General features: G+C 42.5%; 1 protein-coding gene across 5 annotated transcripts in view; it reads left to right on the top strand.

Annotated features, from left to right (window-relative positions):
- The window catches only part of soga1 (suppressor of glucose, autophagy associated 1), an 88,042-nt gene that overhangs the window by 61,761 nt on the left and 6,463 nt on the right, over positions 1–19,818 (top strand). The window contains exons 7-21 of one of the 5 annotated variants that reach the window (XM_044106845.1): positions 958–1,111; positions 1,651–2,200; positions 2,840–3,149; positions 3,322–3,555; positions 5,698–5,832; positions 7,456–7,554; positions 7,709–7,876; positions 12,992–13,144; positions 13,910–14,035; positions 15,841–15,905; positions 16,533–16,674; positions 16,836–17,435; positions 17,762–18,020; positions 18,107–18,343; positions 19,297–19,715. In XM_044106845.1, coding sequence (XP_043962780.1) covers positions 958–1,111; positions 1,651–2,200; positions 2,840–3,149; positions 3,322–3,555; positions 5,698–5,832; positions 7,456–7,554; positions 7,709–7,876; positions 12,992–13,144; positions 13,910–14,035; positions 15,841–15,905; positions 16,533–16,674; positions 16,836–17,435; positions 17,762–18,020; positions 18,107–18,343; positions 19,297–19,715 — 3,651 coding nt within the window. The remainder of the gene's footprint in view (positions 1–957; positions 1,112–1,650; positions 2,201–2,839; positions 3,150–3,321; positions 3,556–5,697; positions 5,833–7,455; positions 7,555–7,708; positions 7,877–12,991; positions 13,145–13,909; positions 14,036–15,840; positions 15,906–16,532; positions 16,675–16,835; positions 17,436–17,761; positions 18,021–18,106; positions 18,344–19,296; positions 19,716–19,818) is intronic. The other 4 variants (XM_044106915.1, XM_044107049.1, XM_044106985.1 and 1 more) reach the window with 4 other exon arrangements.

The raw sequence follows: 19,818 nt of genomic DNA on the forward strand, positions 1-19,818 counted from the left end.
AGACTTTATTTATCTGTTTGTCCTTTCATCTGTCCTTCCTTCGTTGTTTATTGTTTATCTTATTTCCTCTTTTCTTCCTTCCCTCCTAGACTTTCCTTTTTTCTTCCCTGTTTTTCTTTTCTTTGTTGTGACCTTCCTTTCTTCTTTCCATCCTTCTTTCCTTCTTTTCTACCCTTGTGACTTTTCTTCCTTCCCTTTTGCTCATCCATCTGTCCGTACTTTCCTCTTTCCTTTTGTTTTGCCTCCCATGATAACAATTTTCTGTTATTGGGTCCTGGGCCCCATCCATCCATCCATCCATCCATCCATCCATCCATCCATCCATCCATCCATCCATCCATCCATCCATCCATCCATCCATCCATCCATTCATCCATCCATCCATCCATCCATCCATTTATCGTAACAACAAAGAAAAATTGTATCTGGAAAAGTTTGGTATTTTAAATTTGCGGGAACTCCATAAAAAATGTTACGGCTTTGCTGCCTGTTTTGTACAAGTTGTGGTTTGGTAAACAGTCTCATTACAGCATTAGTGTATCATAGTGGTAAACTATTGCATTTCTTTTCTTCCCACTAAACAATAAAGAGGCCTACAAAGTCATTACATGTCGGTGGGTGTGCCTGAGAAAAACCCTAAAGAGGAAAAGTTACATTGTTTTCAAAACCACCAAAGCACTATAAAGCTAAACTCAAACGTTTTGTATTTTATTCAGCAGATTCATTTTTCTTAACAACTCCATAGAATTTTAAATGCTCGTACGTCCGTGTGTTAACTTTTTATTTTCTTTAAAATCTTTGAAAGCATCTGAATAGGCAATAAATGACAGATGAGTTAAAAGTAAAAAGCACTTAAAACAGTACGAGCAATGCAAACAGACTCTTAGCTAGACATTTTCAGGCAAACATGTGTGAAGATGCTTGAGGTCACTGTTTGCCCGGTTTGATTCATCTCAGGTTGCAGACTCTCCACACACTCGGGAAGCAGAGGTCAGAGTTCACCTGAAGCTAGTAGAGGAGGAGGCCAACCTGCTGAGTCGACGCATCGTGGAGCTGGAGGTGGAGAACAGGGGACTCCGAGCTGAAATGGACGAAATGAAGGGCTCACAAGGTGGTTAGTCCTATTTTATTTTATTTTATTTCCTTTTATTTTATTTTATTTTATTTTATTTTATTTTATTTTATTTTATTTTATTTTATTTTATTTTATTTTATTTCCTTTGATTAAAAAGTAAAAAATAAAAACTCTGAAAAATGAAGAAGATGACATGTAGTCATGTCATTTGACATAATAATATTGCACAGCTCACATACTGTACACACAGTACACACATCAACATTAGATGAAACTTAAACTTGACATTCTCATCATTGACTGTGCAATTATTTGCACATTATTAACAATTAAAATAGCAATTTTTTTCTCCTTTTTTGCCATCCTATACTTCTTTACTATTCACCTGAGGTGCCAGGACACATTTTAGAAAAGTTAATAAAAATCTGTAATCCAGCTCTTTCCTCATGTGAAAGTATTTATTATATCTATTTAAATCTTAAATACTTTTTCTTTAAAAATTTTGTCGACGTTTTCTTTTTTTTTTTTTTCCCCAAGTTTTCTTTTCTGAATTAATCGACTGTCTTTACTCCTAGACGGCCACCAAGAACTTTCTAGCGCTGGTCTGGGGGCCGGGCTGGGGGGCGCCGTGGTGCTTGGCGGAGGGGCCTCGTCTGAAAACGTCATGGAGCTCCAGAGGCACCTGCAGTTTGTGGAGGAGGAGGCCGAGCTGCTGAGGAGGTCTCTGATCGAGATGGAGGAGCAAAACAAACTGCTGATGAATGAGATCAACCGCTACAAATCCGAACTCCCGCTGGCGACGTCCGCGCTCTCCGCCGAGTCGCTGATGTCTCTGACGGACGGGCTGCTGAACGACAGCCGCTCGGTCCAGGACGGGGCCGTGCTCATCAGCACCGACACGCCGGCCCCTGAGGAGGAGCTGAGGCTGGCGAGGCTCCAGGTGGGAGAGCTGAGCGGGAAAGTGAAGAAACTGCAGTACGAGAACCGTGTGCTGCTGTCCAACCTGCAGCGCTGCGATCTCGCCTCGTATCACGCTCCGTCTTCCTCGTCCTCCTCCTCCTCGTTGAGGCTGGCTTTGGAGACGGATGCAGAAGCAGGAGACTCAGCTGAGTGCCTCCCTCTCAGGTATGTGTAGATATTGTTTTCTAATGCTTCTTTCAGCATACTGTTATTGTGGGACTGCTGTCTCTCTCAAGTCAAGTCAGTTTGTGTAACGCATTTCAGCTGCAAGGCAGCTCAAACAATATCAATGAATCACGAAACAAGCAATAAACATTAGATTTTATCAAATGTCATCGTCAAAAACGCCATCATCATTGTTGATCGGTGTTCCACAGACTACTTGTCAAAGACGACACTACGAGTTTTTAGCCTGGACCTGCAGGAACTCAGTGTTTCAGCTGTTTCATTGACTCACTTTTTTCAAAAAGGGACAATCTGCAACTCAAACATAAATGTCACCATTTGAGGCGTTGTACCACCAACATGCGTGTACACTTGTTGGGGCATCTTGTTGTGCCCTAACAAGATGCTCCTCTATTTTCCACGTTAGAGGAGCATTAAAGCTGAATGCTGCTTGTCCATGTTTGATTCTGGCTAAGGGAGCAGATGGAAGGACTTTAGAACTGCTGTGATGTGGCATCACTATGATACGATGCGCTAATAAGCTTCTAAACACTTTTTTTACATTTCCTTCGATACACAAATCTTCTTCCGTAACGACTACATAGGCGATAAAAGAGGTTTCTCTTGTTTCTTTATCAGCCCACCTCATCGCAAAGAGCCAGTAGGTGGTGAGAACGACGCTATGGAGATGGAGGAACAGAAAAAGAAGATGGAGGACAACGCTGAGGCAACGACTCCTCTCTCTGGGTGCCTGGGGCAGAAGGACCGTGATGCCTTGTTGGCCCTGAGGGACCAGGCTCGTTTGGTTTCCACTGCCATACATCTGCTGACCTCCCCCGAGTCCAACTGCCTGTCCTCCTCCTCCTCCTCTCCTTCGCTGTATCACAAGGTCTGCAGCAATGAGGCAGCAGAGCCGTGTGACCTGGAGAAACCTCAACCTCACTGCCAGGTTTGCGCCCTCGATTTGGTCTGTTTTCTGAAAGTGTGGGATGAAATTTTATAATCTTTAAATCTATTTATCAAATTCTTGCGACGGTAAAAAATACATTTTCATTATTACACTACTATGTCCCTCGGTTTCGACAAGCCGTGTGACGAAGGTTGCGCTTTCCGCTCCTCAGATCTCTGAGCTTTCCGATTTGGCGGACCGTCCTCTGGTTGGTGCTCTGACCAGCAGGCTTCAGGCCTTGCACACCCAGCTGCAGGCCTTTGTAGAGCAGGTGGATGGCTTGGGTAAACCTCCATCTGGGGCGAGAGACGCTCAGGTGGAAGGGGCGTCCCCTCCAGCGTCACCCTGCGCTTCCATCCCCTGCTCCGGAGACGGCCAGGATCAAGAAAACAAAGTCGAGCACAAGGTAAAAATACACGAAGCACAGTCCTCTCCTTCACTCCTTACCACGGTTTTGCTTTGTTACATTGAATTTTAAGATAATTATATTTCTCAAGTATTTTTTATTTTTTTTTAAGTTTCATTCTTGTTGGTCTGTTGTTGTTCTAGTGCCTAAGCATTATTTTGGCCGACATCTCTCTCAGTCCCATTCCACCATGCTTTCGCTTTGAGTTTCTTTGCACAGTGCAAACATTCATTTACACAGCATGCTCAAATCTGCAGCAACATCCTGCCCATATCAGCTGTTTAATTGGAGTTGCTGTTAATCCAAATTCACAATTTTCAATGCTCATTATGCGTAGGCCGGAACGCTGTGGGACGCATTCCGGTCTCTGCAGAGTCCGTGCTTTAAGTCAGATTTGAGCTGCCGGCGTAAAAACAAAAAAATAAAACAAAACAAGCAACAAAAAAACCCGCTGCATGTCCTCTGCATGCTGTTTTAATGCCTCCTAACCTGTGTTTAAATGCTGCCTGGAGCCTCAAATGGAGCCAGTTGCCTGGACATAGAGAGGTTGTCAGATATTGTTCGTTCATGTCAAGCAATCCCACAGCCGGTTTATGTGGACTATAGGACTGTGCAACTGTGTCCATTCGTATTATACTTGGGAGGTCTATCTTTATTTGAGTTTGGCATCGTGAAGTCTTAGTGGTGGTTCTTGTTTCTTTTGTGTCATGACAGCTGGATGATTTGATTGTGGGTCCGCAAATGCAATTTACAAGAAATAGTTAGAGATTCTGAAATATCTAGAAGGGATCAGAGAGAATATTAGAACATTTAATAGTTTTTTATTTAAATTTTTTTTTTCTGGCTGGATTTGGAAACTGCACAGCTGTTTGAAAAACCTAAAGGCAAGTTTAAATTATTTCAGCTCTATATTGCTATTTTGGTGAGGATTTTTTATTTATTTAAAGTATTTTTGTCAGTGTAAAATTCAATAAATGAGCCAAAAAAGTAGAAGAAAACCCAGCAGAGATTTTGAATTAACTTAAATTGTTCTGTGTTTATACGACTTTACAGATAGACGTAATTCTTTTCTTAGACGTCACCAAGGAGAAATTCGGTTTGATAGGATGGAATAATCTACTGAAATTTCTAAGTAAAGTTAGATAATGGCATTTAAATTCCAAAAGATTTCATAGAACTGAACATGGAGAGTTTTAGGACTTGATAAATTGATTCAATAGCAAAAGAATCATGCACTGTAAAATCATTTTTCTCTTCTGATCTGGTGTAGTTCATTGGTTTTTAAGAAGGTGTAATAAAATAATCAGTAGATTCAAGTGACGATACTCCATTAGAGGCCAGTTCCAACCCCCCCTATCTCTCCTCCCCTGTCCTCCCTCTCTTGTCCTTCCTTCTGTCTGCATGGGCTCCATATCCGATCGATTTCTGCTCTTGGCTTCCCGCCCCCTCCTGCCCCCACACCTTTCACACCACCTTTCTTTGCCGCCACTCACGCATGCTCATTTCCATTCCTTCCTTCATCACCTTGCTTCTCCCTCACCTCTCCTTACGCCCCTCACCTCTTTTTCGTTCCAACTCGTCCCTTTTATTGCTTCATGTCACTCGTTTCTCTCTCTTCTTCTGCACCTTATTGCTCCCTCCGCCCTTCGCTCTGACCTTTCATCCTAACTGCCTTACTCCTTCTCTTTCCCTTTCCATTCCTTCTTTTCTTCTTCTTTCCCTCCGTCCCCCTTCGTTATCGCTCATCCCCATTTTAACCCTGTATTGTCATCCGTTGCACTACTCTGTTCTCTTCCATTAAAAATGTTCCCTCCTTGCCCCTCAGCCGTTCATTCTACCCTCCATTGTCCTTTTCTTTCTTTTCTCCACACTTTCATATTCCTCTTTGACCAAACTCTTCTTCCTCTACATTCTTTTCTTTGTCTTGTGAGGCCCATAAGTTTTTTCTCCCCTAGTTTTCTTGATGTCTCATCAATTATTATTATTATTGTCATGTTTTCTGTCAACTTCAATTTTTCTTTTCCTCCGAAAATGTCTCCTCCCTCATTTCTACGTCTTTTCTCTATGATTTTTTTGTTTGTGTGTTTTCTTTTTTTCTTTCTTTCGTCTTCTTCTTCTTCATTAACTTGCCCATGCATGCAGCAGCCTGATTATAGGGACCAATCAGATCCAGATGAGAAAGATGACACCTACCAGAGCAGCCAATCCTTCAGCAACGACACGCAAAATCGGGCAGCTGGACAAATGGAGCAGGAGAAGGAGACGGATCGTTCCACGGTACGCTCGATCATGAACAACATGACAGCAGACAACTCATGCTGGAGACCCAATATGTCCGCCTCAGTGCATCTCTTGGCTGGAAACCAGCACCATTTTTTTAACCGGACAGCAACGGAGGGCACACCAAAAACCTAAACATAAAACTTTGACCGGTGTAATAATACTTTAGCCAAACAGAACAAAATAAAGTACGCCCCCTTTAAATTCTAGGCACATGCATGCTTTACATATTTTGTACGTATCTAGGATTTCTCAGGTGTACTTAATTTTCCAAACATTAATATTTTTACTTCCACAAGACGAGATCATTTACAAACCTACAACAGAAACAGAGAGGGTGTACCTTCTGCACACCCTCTTTCTCAACATTTCTAATGTTGTAAAGCGACATTATAGAGACTATAATGTCGCTTTACAATGACTCCACATTACATTGGGATCCATAAAATACAGTAGTTGCCTATTCAGGCAACTATAAGTTGACAGCTCTGTTTGTGTGAGCGGTCATCAGAGTGCTGAAGATTATCGGCCCCATAATCGGGCCGATATGAGTTACCCGTGTTTATCTACACGTTGTCGCCGTCTGTAAATGTGATCCTGGAGGTGAGCCAGGTAGTGTTTGCTTGAGCGTGTGACACTGATAATGGTGCAGCGCAGGATTGTGGGATGTCTAAGCAGAAAAGCAGAGTGCGGTTGTGTTCTTTACAGTGCTGTAATATAATGGTTTTAAAATCATAGTTTGCAGTTATAGAACTAAACAGACTTTGTTCTATAACTTAGCATTGTTTTCTTTTTTTTTTTCCACTTTTTCTCGCTCAGAAAATATTTGATTTTATCAGGTTGACCTACAATTTCATAAAGTAGCCGGTATAGAGCTGACCAGCGATTTGGCTACCAGTTGTACCTGAACGCACCACAGAAAGGTGACTGTTGGGAAAACCGCTGTCATTGGATGGACTCCTGTTGTGCATGTCTGCCATTAGAAAGACTCACTTTGCTGTCGGAGCTGGTGGAATTCAACAGGCAGCTGGATTTGACCTTAAGTCTGGTGGCAGATAAACAGTTTTTCTGGAACAGTAAGTTGTTTCTCCTCCATTAGTCTATTTAGCAACGCATACATGAGCATGATAGCTGACAGATTGTCCTCCTGGCTCTGATTAGTTTCGACATGAAATGGTAGGTTTTTTGCAGATGGGAATAGTAGTATTGGGAGGAAGTGGAGAAACTCTTTTTTTTGTTTTCACTGATCACCTCTCTGACACCATATTGTCATGTTGTCATTAACAAGCATGTAGAAAAAATATGTAAAAGTTACACGCTGCAGTTTTAAGACGTTATTTCAATTTGTCCAAGTTGCAATTTTAATGATTTATCCTGTTGTACCAGAACTGATGGTTTTTGCGTTATTTATTCATATAATAGATCAAAAGTGTTTGCTGCGTTTTTCACAAGATAAAACTAAAACAAGATATAAAACACCAGTCCCTAAAAAAATAGACTCTAAAACATTTCATTCATTATGTGTAGCTATGAAGTAGGACGTATTTTGGAATTTTTTTGGCTTGAGGAACTATTGGAAAGAGGAGTCGAGGTGACGCTGCACTTTGATTGGCTCCTTAGATGAACAGCCTGAAGGATTTGTACCTGCTGCTGGAGGAGGAGAGCCAGGCAGATAAGAGAGCCTCTGCAGACGAACAGCCTCTCAGCCCGACTATAAAGGCAAGCAGACCAGCACACACACACACACACGCACACACACACACACAAAATAAAAGGCACAGGACATGCATCGACTTACATTTTGAACAGCTTCTTGCTTGTGACATGTGTGCATGACTAAACACTTACTAGATCCGTCTGTGTGTTGTTACAGTCAAGTGCTGTGAGCAGCACTTTGGCAGACCTAAAGGTTGCTCTGCAGGACCTGAGTGCAGAGTTGAGACAAGAGAGACAAGGCTCCCAGGAGCTGACTCAGCAGTTCGCAAAGGCCAAAGCATCATGGGAGGTGGAGAGAACCGAACTAAAGAGCCTCATCACGCAGGTAACAGAACAGCAGAGCAGAGCTGCTGTAGAAATGTCCAAAAAAAAAAAAAAAATCACTAAGTTTGACAGACACAATTTAGTTTTTTTTTTTTACTGATATCTTGATGAGCAGTGCTTGTGAGAACAGAAAAGAGCTGGTGAGAATCAAGTGCAAGAAAGATGGAAGGTAGCTATCTTAGATTGTTCGAGGAGGTTTTACAAGCCATGTTTTTATTTGGTTACATGAAAAATGTAAATTTTAGAATTTGCACAAGTTTGTACAGCCCCCTGTGAATCAGTCCAGCTCTACAATTTTGACTGCAGGGCTGAACATTCAGAGCAGACTTCTTCTTTTTTTTTTTTTCCAGGAAGTAAACCTGCATTTTTGAGTAAGGTGATAAGCTGGAGTGTACAAGCATAAAATAAGAAATGTGATTTTTGTTGATAATACTAAACCAGCTCTACTATATCCCCAAAACACAAACATAGTGACTTTTTGCTGACTTTGGGGTCAGGTAGTTTATTTGTCTGCAAAACCTTTCCCAGCTGCTCTCAAGCTTTGGGACAGGATTTTACTGGCTCCTCCTCCTCTCAATTGTCTTTGTCTCGCTGTCTGTCTCACAGCTGAAGCTGTAATAGTTTTAATTAACAGCCTCTAGGATAGGACACACCCTGTGTGTAATGGGGCAGGGAAGAATGAGAGATAAATTATTGCCGACAGGGAGGCCTATTAAAACAGAGCTAATTGTATGCTATCATCTCTTCTTTCTTTTTGTATAAATGTATACGTGTTAATGCATATTCTGCCCTGAACCTAATCGATATCAAGTTGCAGGTCAGATATGTTTACGGTTTTCTCTAGGAATTGATTATGTGCATTTATTTTATGTTATTGTTTTTTTGTGCAGTTTCACTTTTAAATATTGAAGACGTTAAACACAAATAATATTCTAAGTGAAAAGGGTCACTTAGAATATTACAACTCCCAATGAGAGTTTTATTTTGCATTTTAACCCATCTGTAGGAAGAAATTGCTTCGAAAGTCCCTATTTACCTGTAGACCATGCATACGTTTCCATTGGCCTTCTGTGATTAGAAGCAAAAGAAAATCTTTACGAAAAGCCACCTATCGCCACATTGTCAGTTAAAGATAATTCACTGAAAACTGATGGGAGAAAAAAAGAAAAAATCCCATATTATTCATGAATACAGTAAGTGATCCCACAGTGGAGGATTTTCTCTTCGTTATCGGGGTTCGCTCAGCATACAAACCTAATAACGCTCAGAGAGACGCACGCCGACACAGACAGCCGTCGTTAATCATTCCGATCTCCACGAGCCAGGCCTCATTCTAGGATGCCAGATCATTTGTCTGCTGATCGCCAGTCGCAGATGAGAGCCTGCGTTCAGAGAGAGACGAGACGCTTTTCCCTTCCCTGACAGCGACCTCTTGGGTAACAATTATTAAATGTAATTTGTAATGTTCGAATTTTTACAGTAAATTTTGAAAAATGAAGCAAAAGTAGTTGCATTGTTGTGTAAAAAGGCTTTGAACCACCTGTCATACCTTCATATTGTATGTATGAGACAGAAAAACTGTCAACGGAAAAAACCGGAGACCGATCAAGACCTCTTTAAAATTTTTTAATCGTCGAAGCGAGGGATTGCTTCGTCTGTGCAGACCTGAACGCCTCTGGCTTTTTCCTGCCAGGTGAACTCTCCGACTTGGATGTGTCTGTGTGTGGGTGTTGCGCTCATCTAGATGCCACATTTGGAAGTAATCTTTTCTCTGCCAACGATGCAAACTGTAAAGTGTGCAGTGTGGGCACGTGTCTGTATTTCATGTGCATGTGTGTGTAGCCATACAGCAAACAGCCGACCACATCAGTGCCAAGTCTTCCTGGCAACTCGCAGCGGGTCTTCCAGCTGTTGCTTCACTGAACAAGTCAACTCCATTTCAAACACTGTCCTTCCTGTCAAAACAGCCTGACGGGAAATTATCTTCACTGTTCGACCTGACAAACAAACCCAGTCAGAGATTGTACAAATGATCTCAGGATCCCTGAGCGCTTGCAGGACCAATGCAGCTTTCTTCCAACCTTTAAAGGCCTGAGGCCCCCCTTTCTGATGCTGCCTTACATTTTTTAACGCAGGTTAATCAAGCTGTGGGATTGTTACAAACATCTTTGTGATGACAAGCTGAGCAGCTGGAAGCTCTTATTGCTCATTCATCACATCTGTGGCATTAACTTCACTCATGAAGGGAGGAAGACATCTGCTTTATTAATTTGGAAATCAAATGCGGCTGCAACACTCTGGTCTGTTTGTTTAATCATATGTGTGATGAAAACACATGCAGCTTAACCAGAAACATGCTTACCAATGTCTCTTTGTGGTTCCTCGTAGGGATTCAAAAAGACATATTTGTTTTAGTTTTATGTCTTTATTGCTCGTGTGTCTTATTAGGGCTGCAACTTCTGATTATTTTAGTAATCCACTGATTATTCGATCATTGTGAAGGTTACCCGGAGAACCGATCAAATCTTTTTTTCTACAATATTGGAACATGGATGAATCTGCAGCTAAAAAAAATACTTCTAACGTTAACGTGTGAAAAGCTCAGTCAATCAAGTTTATTTGCTTTTTATCGTATTTCAGAAACAGAGCAGTTCAAAGTTCTTCACATCATAAAAACACAAAAATACAAAGTCATCAAAAAACACCATGCAGTCCACAATAGAGAAGCCAGTAACAAACTTTACGTTTTTATGAGTGACATCATCAAAATGATCAATATACATCAAATATGCTGGTCAACCTTCCATTTATTATGGTTCAAAGGTAACTCTATCCTCAGCCCTTTCTGCTTGATTTGACTATTTTTTGACTACTTAGCAACTAACTTTGCTAATTAAAGGCCAGACACGCTTTCAGCCTCACAGGATTGTGCTTTTACTAGACCATTTTTTCCAGTAATACTGTGGTTCTCTATACAGCACCTCTGTGAAGAGAACATTATCACTGCAAGCTGTTAAATATATTTAAAAAAAGGCTTTATTAATTCATATTATGAGCAGTCACATCAAAACAGCACTACTAATATTTTAAAGCAAAGGAGAAATATCTCTCCCTGTGTAAATACCGAGACAATGAAGAGCTATTTCTGCCACCAGTCAATATTTCCAGATCCAGCGTGCTCCATAGCAGACAGAGGTTATGAGCTATGATGGATAAAACTTTCCCTTAAAACATCTGGCTTTCCTGTCGGCGTCTAAGGTCTTGCTCTCTCTCATTCTTCTGCAGTCATGATGAATCATAGACGTGTCTGGGGATGTTGTAAAAATACCTAATAGCTTCTTAGACCTATATATATATTACTAAATGTATCAAGTTTTCTTATATTAAAATATTATCTATTCATAAACGTGACAAGTATTTCCTACTTACCGGTAACGACTCTGATGGTGCCTTCATTTCCAAAAGCATTTTACTGCCTTAGCTTTTACCTCCATGAATACAGTTAAAGTTGCTAAACAGTAAATATCGGGTTTTGACCCAAACGCCTCCGTAAACACTTGGCATGCAGCGAAATAGCCTCCCTCTCAGCACCTCTGCAGTAAACCACGTTGAGTTGTGGGCCTCATTAAGCTGTGTTCGTCATTAATAAGAAATACTGCGCGGCTGTAAGAGACGGGAGTTGGGCCTCGGTCTGAGGGTTGCCTCACTGTGACTGGCTGCCTGACAGTTTCATTAGCACCACACATAGATGCCACCGAGTCAGGCAGCCAGACTGAGGCACAACGAGAGGATTGATGGGTCTGGGACGTCTGGGTGCATGTGTGTGGGCATGTGCGTTTTCGTGTTTGTCAGGCCGACGTGCCAGCGCTGTCAGGCGTGTGCACGGTGAGACACGGACGCTGAGAAGAAAATGCAAAACCGCTCATAAATATTTAAGGGGAATCCACCTACAGAATCTGCAACAGCGGAACAGAAGGGAGGGTGAAAAGAGGAGTGATGCAGCTCAAAATAGAGAGTGAGAAGTCTGCAGGGACAGGATAGAGTGAAACGGGGTTAAAAGAGAAGAGAGGCGATGATAGGGAAGTCCACAAATACAGGACGAGACGTGTTGCTATCCTGAGACTTCCTTTTATGAGTGGGCGCAGTTAAATGGTTCATTTATGGATCCCAGACAAACATTAATTCTGTCTAATTATTAACAAGGCACAGTTTATCTTGACTAATATTGACTAAACTCAGACACAAGCTGCTCGGTAGAAAGTTACTAACTGCTGACATTCAGAGGCCAAAATCTCTGGAACATCTTGTAATGATTAATTTTTTTTTTGAATGCGACTTTTTTCTCCTGAAAGGGCAACTAAAACTCATTTTCTTCCATCAATTATAAACTCCTGACTAACAGCAACCAACTACTCTTCCTGGGGAACTCTGTAATTTAAATGATTAAAACCTGAAACACACAGAACAATGTGGACTCTCCCATTTTCTATTCAATTTTGATGATTTTGGATGATTTTAAAGTGTAATTAGGCAACACAAGCCAGTATAAATTATTTTAATCACCAAGCAAATTAAAGTCATTTTTAACCATATTTCAGTTAAGTCCAATTATGACACATTTCCAATTACCTTGATTATAATGGCAAAAATAAAAGTCCGCATTAGAAGAATAATCATAACCATGTTGAACTAATGGGGCCGAACCTGCAGCTTTGCTACTAACATGGATGAGCAGGAGAATTAGATGGCTGCCTCAGTGTATTTATAATTATTTTTTAGGTCAAAATTCCTTTTTCTCAATATTACTTTTCCTTTTATTTGTTAATTTAAATTGACTTCTAATCTTGTAGTCTTCCATTAACCCGTTTTAACTTCAGCATCTTGGGAAGTGTCGTAGCAAAAAGAACGTCCGTCAAGTTTTTTCCATGTTTGGTCAAACTTTAATATACAAATTAAATAAACAGGGAACCTAATCAGAATCTTATAACTTTAGTGGATGACATCGAAATGGGAGATTTAGATTAAACGCTCACTCTTCTTAGATATCAGAATTAAGAAAATCCCGTTACCTTTTTAAAAAAAGTTCTGACTGAATTTGCTGCTTTTCACCTTCCAGTTTGAGACCAAACTTGGGAAAACCACAGCAGCTCTGTCCTCCGCTGAAACCCTGGACCCTCTTGACCTGAAGGTGGCTCTAAAAAAGGAACGTGAGGAGCACCAGCACCTCCTCGCTGAGTCGTATGCAGCCGTGATGGACTTAACCAAACAGGTGAGCTGATGTCTAAGCATGAAATGAAAACCTGCAACTTCAACCTGTAAACGCATGACGAATTCAGAATTTCAATTTCAGCTGTTAGAACTGGGCCTGTCGACACAATAGTGAAAACAGAATCATGTTAATGACGTACAGTGACTTCCAAGAGAACCGGCCTGCTGGCGGTCGCGGCATCACACTGAGGGGATGCAGCAAGAAGAAACACAATATAAGATAATGGTTATAGCATGAGAAAAATCCATCCATCCATCCATTTTCTAACACTCTTGTCCCTTAAAAGGGTCAGGAGGGTTGCTGGTGCCAATCTCCAGCCAACATTCTGGGCGAGAGGCGGGTTCACCCTGGACAGGTCGCCAGTCTGTCGCAGGGCAACACAGAGACAGACAGGACACACAACCATTCACTCACACACTCACACCTAGGGAGAATTTAGAGAGACCAATTAACCTGACAGTCATGTTTTTGGACTGTGAGAGGAAGCCGGAGAACCCGGAGAGAACCCACCATGCACATGGAGAACATGCAAACTCCATGCAGAAAGACCCCGGGTCGGGAATCGAACCCAGGACCTTCTTGCTGCAAGGCAACAGCTCTACCAACTGCACCACTGTGCAGCCAGCATGAGAAAAAGTTTTTAAAAAAATAAATGGTTTTGAGGGACGTGAACATGGATGTACGTCACCTCCATCTGATTTCAGCTCATCCTGCTGTTTTTGAATCTCTCTCCCCTTTGGCTTGTCCGACCGTTGATCGGATCAGCTTCAGATCGGAGAGAGGAACTGGAGCAGAGAGAAGCTGGAGCTGCTGGAGAGGTTCAGCCAGGAGAGAACGCAGTGGGAACAGAGGCTGAGAGACGCTGCCACACAACAGGAGAAGGTGCGAAGGGTGGGTCTTTGCAGGTCCATGTGAGTGTGAGAAACATTCTGAGCGTCTCGGGTTGAGAGTCTGACATTGAAGGATATTCCAGATCGCTCCATTAGTTGATGTTGCAGATGTAGAGTTCAGCTCTCTGGACACGACGCTGCTGGTTCAGGTTGCTGCTCTGGGTTTCTGCTTTCATCTTTTAGTGGACAGAGACAGTAAATGCACAGATGTTAATGCCATGATATGAGCAGAGGTTGGCTGAGAACCCAAAAGTTGTACTTCAGTAAGAGTAGCTCTACTTGAAAACATTTTTACTCAAGTAAAATAAATTTAAAAAAAATAGCTGTCCAAGAAAATACTTGGGTAAGAGTGAAAAAAATGTTTGGTAAACTGATCAAAACATCAATCAATTAATATTTAAAAATTACTGCATCAGATGGACCAAAATATAAAAAATAAGTTTCAATAATTTTTTAAAAAAAGACAAATAATTCATCTAAATAATATCATTACAAAATAACAAATCAGGCAAAATAAACCTTTTTCCAAATTCGCTACATTTGATGTAAAACTGATGAAACTGCTGGTGTCTGATGATTGTTTTTTCAAAAATCAAAACAAGCTCGTTCTCCACCCAGTGAAGTTACTCGCAGTGGAAAAAGTATCCAGAAATGTTCCTACAGTAAGAGTAGCGACACTTCTTAATAAAATTACTCAAGTTAAAGTAAAAAGTCCACAGCAAATAAAAATAACCCTAAAAGTGTTTATTTTCCAAAATATTCCTGGAGCAAATGTAACAGAGTAAATGTATCTGGTTACCTTCCAACTCTGGATGTGAGTAATTGCCGTGCTGTTCTGTAAAAGCTCGGCTCACCAGAAAAACGTGGTCTCTCATGTGGGTTGGAACATGTCAGTGAGGGCTGACGGCGTGCTGCGACCTTCTGTGGATCCTGAGGTTAAAGGGATTTTCTTTGTGCCATTCAAGGCCTTTCTGTCATCTTTGAAGTACTCAGCCTGCAGAGAACTCCCCTCCTCTCTCACCCTGTTTCCTGTCCACTCATTCGCTTTTTCCACTTCCGCATTTGTCTCCGTCGTCTTCCTTCCCCCTCTCTGCTGTCATCCTGTCTCATTCCAGGCCTGTGCAGGAAAACTGGGAGGAGATTCAGCTTGTCATTTAGCTTTTGTCTCAGCCACTCAGCCTCAAATCCTGTGGAAGTGTAATTTGTTTGGACCTTTTCAAGCTTTTGGCATGTAGTTGTAGCCCCACCAACAGGCAGCTTAGTGTAATCCTTGCTTTATTACACTTAAACAGAACAAAGACGGTCAATAACTACACATCTTTTACTTTCAGTTTTTGATTTCACACATAAATATTTAATTTTGCTGAATAAAGGCACCTGCTGTGTATGTAGATTTCTGTTTATTCAGGTAGTTCGGGCTGCACAGTGCTGCTGGTGAGAGTGAAATCAGGTTGTCGGTGCAGCTATAGGCACAGCATCTGCAGACGTCCTTTTCTTCCACTTCTCTTCCTCCGCTCACAGGGGAAATTGCTTCTGAGCTTCAGCTCTCACCTCGAGTGCAAAAACCACTGACTCAGCATCACAATCCGTGTTTAACCTCGATCTGCCACAGACTGATTATAACAGGCGAGATTCTTCACTTCTAAACACTCCAAAGGAGGCGGCTGGCCACTTCACGCTCACAATAAAATGCTAAAGGGGTTGAGATGCACAGACGTGTCATGAAGGTCGTTTAAATGTCGATTATTTGCAAAAAAAACCCCAGATCAAGTCTTTTCAACTTGACTCTTCTCTTTTCCTTCGCAGTCGAAGCCGCCGGGAGACGAACCCACCGTGGACACGGGTGTTGTAAATGGACCAGCATCGCCGAGGTGACATTGAAAAACATTCACGCTTACTTTAGCACGTACTTATACAAATCATTAGTTGTCGTCACCTTCACTTTTTATGGCTGTTTCATCATCGGTGCTTCAAGTTAAAGTCAGAATCAGTGTCAGAATCCGTTTAAACAAGTTCACTGGGACATTTCACTGATGTCATGGTGCAAATAAACCTAAAAAAGAAAAAGAAAAATATTCAATACCTACACACGTGCAAAGAAGCAGTTGGATAAATTAAGTAAAATGCAATGTGCTTCAGAAAAATATTTATATATTTTTTATCCTTTTCGCTTTTTGTCAAATTTCTTTGTTCTGTATTTTTTGTAATAATCATTGAGTGCATTTATTAGTCTGACCTCTGTACACTGATTCCCCTAAATAAAATCCAAGGCAAAGAATGGAGGCGCTGCATAGGTCCACAGCTCAGATGGACCTATGAAAAAAAAATGAAAAGAAAAGAAGAAAAAGGAAAAGTGTGTTGCTCATAAAATCCAAGTTAACAAACACTGAAGTGGGTGGTTGGGAATGTCACAAATGTGGAAGAATGAATACTTTTGCACTGTAAATCTGTCATTGTGACATGTGAACAAAACTTTTCTGTTCCTGTTTTTTGAATAGGGTCAAATCTACACTGGAGGACTCAGAGGGAAACAGATTTTCCTGTGTGAAGGACAAAGCACATTTTGGTTCAATGCCGCTTTTTACTGGAGGCGAGTTTGGAGATATAACCGTGAAGAACTGGACCAGCATAACCAACGAGGTTTGAAACCGCGGCTTTTATACGGCTACCGGTCTAAAATTTGTAAATTTTGTTGAGGTTTCCCTCCTCTCTTGATTTTTTTTTTCTCTTAACTTAACTGCTTTCCCAAAAGCATTGAGTCAGAACATTTACTAAACCTTTGCTGTTGTCTCCTGGTCTAGACCCCAGAGATGGCTGACACTTGTAAAACCTGGGATGGTCCAAGCGTTTCTTCTAGCAGCTCCGCAGCCACCCAGATGGACTTGGACTTTGTGCAGAGGAGCTGCACTGCTCCGGACCGGACCGGCATTCGTATCTACTACAGCCCTCCTGCTGTGAGGCGTATGGAGCACCGGAGAAGATACCAGGAGCCTCTAGATCCCGATCAATACAGCGTTGGGGGCTCCTCTCTGAAACAGAATGACACGGATGGTGGCGTGGCTTCACCAATCGATGCTCAGCACCAACAACCCGCCTCATCGTTTACCTCTTCCTATGAGCAGTGGCTCAGCTCGCTGTCCAGCCAGCACCGGGAGCTGCTGGAGAGCAGAGGCAGCAGCATTTCCACGTCGATGCCGAGCGTTTTCAGCAGCAGTGTCAGCAGCGGGGCGGCTAACAGGGTGGTGGACGGGATGACGTCCGGTTCTCCCTTCCATGACCTGGAGATCGGAGACATCTCTGCCAACTTAAGTGACGACATGAAGGAAATGACTAACTGTGTCCGGCAAGCTATTCGCTCTTCTTCTCTGGAGAGGAAATCCAGCAAGGAGCTTGGGAGTCAGGTATCATCTCTCATTCATTCTGATCCTTTTTCCAGTAAATGTTTTTCTTTTTTTTTATTTGTTTTGAATGTCTAATATTTTCCTGCTTCCTATTCTTGTTGTATTTAATCTTTATTACTTTGTAGCAGGGATTCCAAACTGGATATCATTACGGGTTTGCATGTCTTTGTATTGAAAAGTGCTTTGTAAATAACATGTAATATTAAAAACTTTTTATAAATGTTCGATTTAGACAGAAAGTTCTCAGTGTTCTAATTTCAAACTGCGCTCTCCTGGGAAAAGTTCAGGTAAAAGGGCTAATCCAAAACATTTTAAACTTCTTTCAGCCCATCGGAGTATCCAACAAGTCCACCCAGACTGTAGCTCAGGGTGTCAGCATCGGGCTGCAGACAGAGACCGGCAGGGCGACGGGGCTGCACTCCAAATCCTGGTCGCCTCGGCCAACTCCAACTACCACTTCCTCACTGGCATCCGCCCGAACTCGGCAGATTTCTACATCTCTGGATAAAGTGCACAGCCGCATAGAGAGGCCATGCTGTTCGCCCAAGTATGGATCGCCTAAGCTGCAGCGGAGAGTGTCTTCTGGTAAAACTTCTAATCACTCGTTGTCCCCGCTCGTTGGTGCTTTGGAGCCTTTTTGGACGAATGACCGAGCAAACCGCTGTTTTCAGGTTCCACTTCCAGACTGGACGGCGCTTCCTCCAGCAAGGAGCGCAGCATGTGGAGCCTACATCAGAGGCCCATCGGTGGGAGTGGCGGCTCTGCCTGGGCTCGCTCCACTACGACGAGGGACAGCCCCGTCCTGAACGGCCTCACCGACGGCCTCTCCAGCCTTTTCAGCGTAGTGGAGCACTCCGGAAGCACAGAGTTGCTTTGGAGGAGTGAAATCGGTGAGATGCATAATCTAGGTCTGTAAATCTATCATCTTTCAAATATTGCAAATACGTCACTTAATCACATGGAGGCGCCATGACCGACGTTGGAAGAGAGAGATTGTTTTTCCAAGTTATTTTTGCCTGTGTAGCCACGGCTTTCACTTGTCCAAGTCGAGGTAATTTGTCTGCTGAAGTAACACAAACTTATTTGGGGCTCATAGATGGCAGCACTTACAAACGTTGGATAAAGCTAGATTAGAAAGCGACCCATACATTCCCTCTCCTGACATATTTGTTTGTTTAATCAAACAGCTGGATTCACTCCCCATGATTTATACCACTATGTCATAAACAGCGTTTCTCATAACACCAAAGCAGACTTAAGAGCATACAAAAGTCGACCTGTTTACTTGTACAAGGCGGAGCATTTTCTCCATGGTTACTAATGAATAGATGCGTAGCTACTCCGCACTGCAATGTCTGAATGCATCTGACTAAACTTGAACGTCAATCTTCTTTCCATGCAAAAAGTGTCTGGTATATATCCACAAATACACTGTCACCAACTCCATTCCTCGTCAAAAAAGTTTATAATAAAAGGACAAGTTTGGTTTGCATCCATGTCCGTCTGTCTGTCCAGCCAACCACGCAGCACCCTAGAGCCATTTTTAAAGTGAAATCATCTAAATAAAAGAGATATTAGGCTCTCAACTGCCTGTTTGTTGGCAAGCTTTACAAGAGTTAACACTCACATCGGTTGTTTTGACATCCATTGTGGTAGAGTGGTACATGAAGATGCTGACACCACGAGCAAAGGGTCAGTCCCTGCAGTAAAAGTTACATAACAACAAACTGCGAAACAACATAATTTGATGGAAAAGAAAAAAGCCCAAATGTCTTCTGGTCTTGTTCTAGCTTAAACCCACAATAACTTCAGTTAATCCCGTTGGTGATAATCCAAACCTGTGATCCCTGCGCTGCTATAGGGTCAAGCCAGACGGCCAGCCCGGCTCGGCAGCCTCACGCTGCCGGCAAACCCTCCGTTGCTGCTGTTTGCGGCTCCGACTCCAACTCTCAGCGGTATGGGGGGCTGGTGCAGGAGTTCCTCAGGAATGTGTGCAGCAGCCGCAGCCCAGCTGGAGCCCCCCTGTCTGTGGAGAGAGTGCAGAGAGACTCCCTCACTGCCCTCGGAGGCTTGGGTGTCTTGGGTGGCTTGAACAGCGTGGACGAAACCCAACTCGGGGGGGCTGCTGCGCTGGCTGGACTGAGTGGAGGCAACGACAGCGTGACCAGGATTGTTAATAAGCGGTTTATGAGGCAGACAGCTGGGGAGGAGATGATCAGCATCATGGGAGGAGGGAAGGAAGCAGCGAGCAACAGCGTGGCTGCAGGACCGGGAACCGAGGTTTGTTCTTTTAAATGAAAAGGCAGTTTGTAGTATTTTTGCTAGTTTTACTACGTGGTTACATTTTATCATATTACAACCATAAACTTCAACCTATCAGTGT

Source organism: Gambusia affinis, linkage group LG01 (genome assembly GCF_019740435.1).
Source record: "Gambusia affinis linkage group LG01, SWU_Gaff_1.0, whole genome shotgun sequence".
Classification (NCBI taxonomy): domain Eukaryota; kingdom Metazoa; phylum Chordata; class Actinopteri; order Cyprinodontiformes; family Poeciliidae; genus Gambusia; species Gambusia affinis.